General features: G+C 40.3%; 1 protein-coding gene across 1 annotated transcript in view; it reads right to left on the bottom strand.

The window, feature by feature from the left end:
• Positions 1-97: 97 nt before the first annotated feature.
• fam131c (family with sequence similarity 131 member C) overlaps positions 98-5,759 on the bottom strand; it is a 7,723-nt gene continuing 2,061 nt past the window's right edge. Inside the window, exons 3-6 of the mRNA XM_019890960.1 lie at positions 3,644-3,728; positions 2,557-2,787; positions 2,323-2,412; positions 98-1,721 (exon numbers count right to left, since the gene is read on the bottom strand). Coding sequence (XP_019746519.1) covers positions 1,456-1,721; positions 2,323-2,412; positions 2,557-2,787; positions 3,644-3,728 — 672 coding nt within the window. The 3' untranslated portion in view covers positions 98-1,455. The remainder of the gene's footprint in view (positions 1,722-2,322; positions 2,413-2,556; positions 2,788-3,643; positions 3,729-5,759) is intronic.

Here is a 5,759-nt window from a genome sequence, read left to right as displayed (position 1 = left end):
CTGGTAGCCAATTTCATGTCCCAAAGACATCTCGTGCCGATTGTCATTCACTCAGTGTGAAAGAGCAAATGACCAAAAACAAGCAAGGAGCAGCAAATCACGCAGGTGGTTTTATACCAAGATAATTACACAATACTATACTTCCCATTGGCTGTCAGGTCAACATACAATAAAATATATCTAATGTACAATGAATAGAAAAGTTCAATATAGCGAAGCAACTATACATTCACAAATCTTTTCCAGGTGGGCAATTCTATGAAGTTATTTTCACTGCTGGTGTTAAACTTGAGTCTTTCTTGGTCAAACCCAGATACAGTACAGTGATGCCTTGAGATACGAGTTTCATTGACCACGCTCGGAATGCAAAATACTCATATCGCAATTCATCTTTCCCCACTGAATTGAATAGAAATGTCATTAATCGGCTCCAGGCTCCCAATAAAATCAATACAAATGTTCAGATAATTGTGCCCCTCAATATTTTACACATAAAGTAATGATGTAATGAAATAGAATGTAAAGAATTCAAATATAGTTTTGCCACATGTTTTGCTTCAGTTTAGTGGACATTGAGCTGTTCCTTTTGGTTTGCGCACCTCGGCCACCTGCAGTGTAATACAAACATATGAGTATAAGGTACCATTCATGGAGTCCGTATCGGCTCTTCAATAAGCTGCCAGTAATATGAAGTCATTCTTTGCAGAGGATAAATAATGTAAGCATATTAAATTGTCTGTCTTCATTGTGTTGCAACACAATTTGCATTCATATATCCATTACCTAAATGGTGGTTGGTGGATGGTTAGCCCATCCAGGGAGTTTGGACTTGTTTGCAAGTCTTAAACTAGGGGTGCTCATTACATTGAACGCGATCTACCGGTTGATCGCAGCCTGACATTAAAAAAAATAGATGTCTATTATCCATCCTGTCACTTGATTGATGTACAGGGTAACCAGTCAGGTGACAACTGAATTTTGACCAAATAATAGACTCGGGTAATTACAAAAAATGTTAATAGTTAATTACTATGTGTGTTGTGCAATTTTGACTCATTCGATTATGCGAGGTACACCAACATACATTGTACTGTACATACAAAGAATTCGCAATACAGTTGAAAATAATTATAGATTTTGCATTTTTGTAGTGGGCAGATCATTTTCACTTGGTTGTTTTATGAGTAGCTCACATGCTGAAAAAGTGTATTAAACTAAGCGGACTTTCCAAAGACAAAGCTATGGGGTTGTTTTAAATACACAATGTATAAATCTCTTAGGTTGAATTTGACTGTCAACTTCAACTGGGATTTGCACTAACAACTTGAAACCTCTTATTTTGAAAACCGGTTTGGTCTCTGCCAAACTGCTGCTTAATGTTAAGTTAGTTGAGTTCACTGTAGCCATATCGCGCTCATATCTTAAGGCACCACTACAATTGCAATGTGAAGGTATTTAATTATAAAACACATCATCCTCAGAGAGTGAGCTGCTGTCTATGTGTCGCACAGCAGCCTCTGTGGTGACTGCACCGCATTTATCTTCGCTGGTAGAATTCTTCTGCGGTTTAGGGGAGGCCATGGATGGAGGTTTGGGGGCAACCAGGCCGCTGAGCTGGCTCTCGCCATGCGTCTCGGCGTGGATGCTGTGCAGGTACTGCGGGATGCTGGCGCTTGCGTCATCCAGCAGGAAACCAGACAAAAGGTGGCTTTGCGGCGCCCCTGGCAAGGAATGGGACGAGCAACAGTCAAAACTTAGAAAATCAACCCAACTTTGCAACTCTGCTCACTCCCACAACAGCACAAACGCCTATTTCTACCTGTACTTGTCTATGGAAATGTCAAAAGAAAGAAAACGCCACCCGTGCGCATAGGTGGCGTTTTCTTTCTTTTGACATTTGACACTTCCTGCAGTGCTATTTTGAAGAGGAACTCTTGATCTTTGCAAGACATTTTGGGTAGTTCGATGGTTGCTTTGTGGAATTTCCTTTTCCTCTTCCATCATGACAGCAAAGCAACATCCATGCTAGGATGACTTTGGGGTGGAAGAATAAGCACATCGAACACCCTTGGAATGCAAGGACTGACACTGTGAGCAAAATTGGGCGGAAATTCTCTTTAATATACGTTATTCCCACATCGATGCGTAAATGGATTACCAATGTCATGTTATAAAAGCTCTTATATTGCCTCTATAGTGCATAAAAATTGCTGACTTTTTGGAAAGGGAGCTTTAAGAAACTTCTCTGGGGACTGTTGAGTGGAATTAGATCGTCATCACAAAAAGAAGAAATGCCAGCAGCACATGCCAATGACAACCGACCTTGCAGGCTGGTCGAAGGTTGCTCAAAGCAGTCGTTCAAGGACCAAAAACTCATGGCAGCTTCAGCCAAGGCAAACTGCTCTGCTACTCCTGCACACAAACATGTTATCTTTTTTTTTCTACATGAGTCATTGTCCCTGAGAGCGAAATTGATTGTGTTGGCCTGAGAACAAAAACAACGTCCACATGGATTTCTTTTTTTCCTTCTTTATTGAATTCCTTCTTCTGACTCACCGGCTGCAAAGCGAGCTTCCTTGATCTCATCTGTCATTTGGGAGTAAAATTGTTGATCTTCCTCGGGGCCCCAGCTTCCGCCTCCTCGAGCCCAGCCTCCGCTCCAACCGCCGACACCCGCTCCGGCCTCGCCGCCACCTCCCCAGCCCTTCCACTCAATCAGGTGAGCCACTCGCCCTTGAGCCATAGCCGTGGGCTTGGTGATGTGCTCCTTTATCGTGGCCACAAGACCTAAATAGGGCGGGATACATCTTGATAAAGGAAATGAAATAAAGATGTACAAGCAGAGGAAGGATGGAGATAATATGGAAAGGAAATGCCATTAAGGTGTGGTAACGCCCTGAAAGAAGGAACAAGACTGCCCTCATTAAAAAAAAAAAAAAAAAATCCAAAAGAATATAGAAAAAATAATGATCTCTCATGATTTAATTGAAGTTAAAACTTCAATAGTGAAATTTAGTAGTGAGAGTCCCCGAGGCTTCATTGGATTAGCAATCTTAATGGCATTGCTGTCATCACTTTGTACATTCATGTGTTCATTGCCCTTATTTATCGAGGACAGTGAATGCCCCATGTCGCTTGCAGATTTGCCTGTTTCCTGATATTTTTTGGGAGGGCAGGAGGCAACCAGGTTTTTCATGGAACACACTATTTGCAAGTTTTTCCCTGGTTTATTTGAAGAACTTCTTGGATTAAACATGTATACCACATAAAGGTCATCAATTAGGTCTGCACATTTTCGCTCTTCTCAGGCCGGCCCGATCCAGTATTGTGCAAAACATTTTTCTGCCCTTTCTAATTTGGCTTTAAGAATGGAGCTTTCAGTGAGGAAACAGTGCATGATGATGAAAAGAGGGACGCAGCTGAGCTGAGACCAGTACAGCAGCCCATCATACTTGAATGTTTATTTGTCCGCTTCTCTATGAAAATGAGAGTAGTAGTGTGCATGCATATAAATACAGCACAGAGGAAGCAAATAGCATTACCATGCTCCCATGGTTACTAATATCATTTCACACATCGCGCGCTGGATTCATGGTTGAAGCTCAGCTTGTTGTTGTCGCCATAAATGTGCGTGCGGTCTCACCTAACAGAGAGGACGTGGCCAGCTCGCCAATGCTGTAGTGGTTGCTTTTATCTGCTCCTTGGCCATTTGATGGAGCCTGATCAGCCTGCACAGGAAGATCACATCTTCATTACCGCATTGGGGGTGGGGTGGCAGGCACATTTCAGCTTGTTACATTTCTAACTGTGAATTCCATATGCCAATTGAAAATCTCAACTAATTACATAGAGTTAGTCATTGAGAACAAAATAACATGATGATCTTTGGAAATGTGTGGTTAGATAGAACTCATTGAATTTTTGTGCCAATGTGGCTTTTTGCATTCAGAGAATTCGATGGGCAGTTGTTTTCACAACTCACTACCTTATACACAAGACAGCCAAAATAGCTGATGGCCAGTTGCAAAGTTTCGTATCTTGATTGAAGCTTGTATTGTATGTTCTCCATGTGTTTGGGAGCGTTTCTTTCTGGATACACCGGCTTCTTCCCAAATCGGGAAAACATGCAGCTTTGGTTGACTGAAAACTCCAAATTGCACAAAGGTGTGAATGCAAGTGTAAATGCTTGTCTTGCCCTGTGTTTGCCTGTCAACAATGTAGCCTGCTTCTTGCCCAAAGTCATCAATCATCCCTAAAATCTAAATGTAAAGATTTACTCTATGCAGTATATGGCTCGTCGTCATTCAGATCTTGGGTAATTGAAGCGTATCCCTGTAAGTGCAAATAAATAACTGAATAAAAATAATCATAAAAGATATGTAAGAACAATTCATAGTAGTCCTCCTAGGGTTTACATATCCGGGCAACAACAAGATAATCATTTGCATTCGCTCTAAAAGGATGATTTGATAGAAACGCTCTGATTGGTTGTGGTACTGTATTTCATTGGTGTGAAGCTCTGCATACTCCTTGACTGATTTCTCTTCTTTTAGACTTATAAAGTCTTTTTTAGCTGCACCTCTGGTAGCAGGGGATTTGAATGTTATAAAACTGGATAGTGGAAGAGGAGCGGAACCATGCATGCTCCTATATAAGAAGCAAATGTTTTTGTACATGATGAAATTACCCCAGCTCCCATGCCAAACAATTTGTTGAATAGCAACATATGGCATTTTTGTTTGTTCTCATCAACAACTACCTCATATCAGACAAAAACATGCAGGTGCTGCAAGAGACCAGAATGTGGCTCGTATCAAGATTGTTACTTACGGTGCCAGATTCACCACCGTCAAAAGTGGCAATAATTTAACTGTACGCGACTAGGAAAAAACGACTATCAAATCATGTCTGAAAAAAATTACACGTCAAAGAGGCATGATAGCAAAATGAAGTGTGACCATTATGAGATTTGTCACGGCAAAGCATGTGGGAAAACGACCTTTTTTACCGATTCCCTAACACCTCACAAAATCTTTTTAATGGTGTGATTACTCCGGCACAAATCCCAAAATGCAACGCAACCGCTGCTTTCCTGAACGATAGGCTACTCGCAACCATTCCTTCGCGTCATCTAGATGCAGATTCCATGTTACGTCTTTGGTAGTGCATATCTGTGTACGCACCTGCTTTCTGCCATGTTTACCAAAACAATGTTCATAAACGTACTACTGCACTCTGAATAGGCTCAAGAAAACGATTGAATCTGGAACTATTTTTGCAGCAGATGAAAACAAAAAAATCGTAACAATACAGTAAAAAGATGACATGATAAGAAATAACGTGCTTGTCATTTTTTTAACTAATACTGAACTGAAGCTGTTATTGTTGTTGTTTTTTGGGGGGAGGTTTAGTGAATGTAAAAAGGGTAGGTGTTTAAAAGCACCCTTTGGATTTATTATTGAATTTTGTAAAAAAAATATATATATATGTATATATTTTCCTCATCTTCTTTTCATTGTTTGAAAAACTGATCAGTCATGACATTTTGTGTATATTTTTTCATTTCAAAGTCAAGCACATAACGCCGCACAGACAGTTCTCAGCTTTTCAATGAGCCACAGTTGTATTCAAAATAATAATAACAACAAAAGGATTACTTTTTTTTTAAAGTTTACACACCCCTATTTAAATGCCAGGTTTTCATGATGTAAAAAAAAAATTGACAAAGATGAGTCATTTCATAACATTTGACAAAGTTA

This window comes from Hippocampus comes, unplaced genomic scaffold, assembly GCF_001891065.2.
Source record: "Hippocampus comes isolate QL1 unplaced genomic scaffold, H_comes_QL1_v1.1 scaffold174, whole genome shotgun sequence".
NCBI lineage: Eukaryota > Metazoa > Chordata > Actinopteri > Syngnathiformes > Syngnathidae > Hippocampus > Hippocampus comes.
Note: the sequence above shows the minus strand (reverse complement) of the source record. Positions and strands in the feature narration are given on the sequence as shown.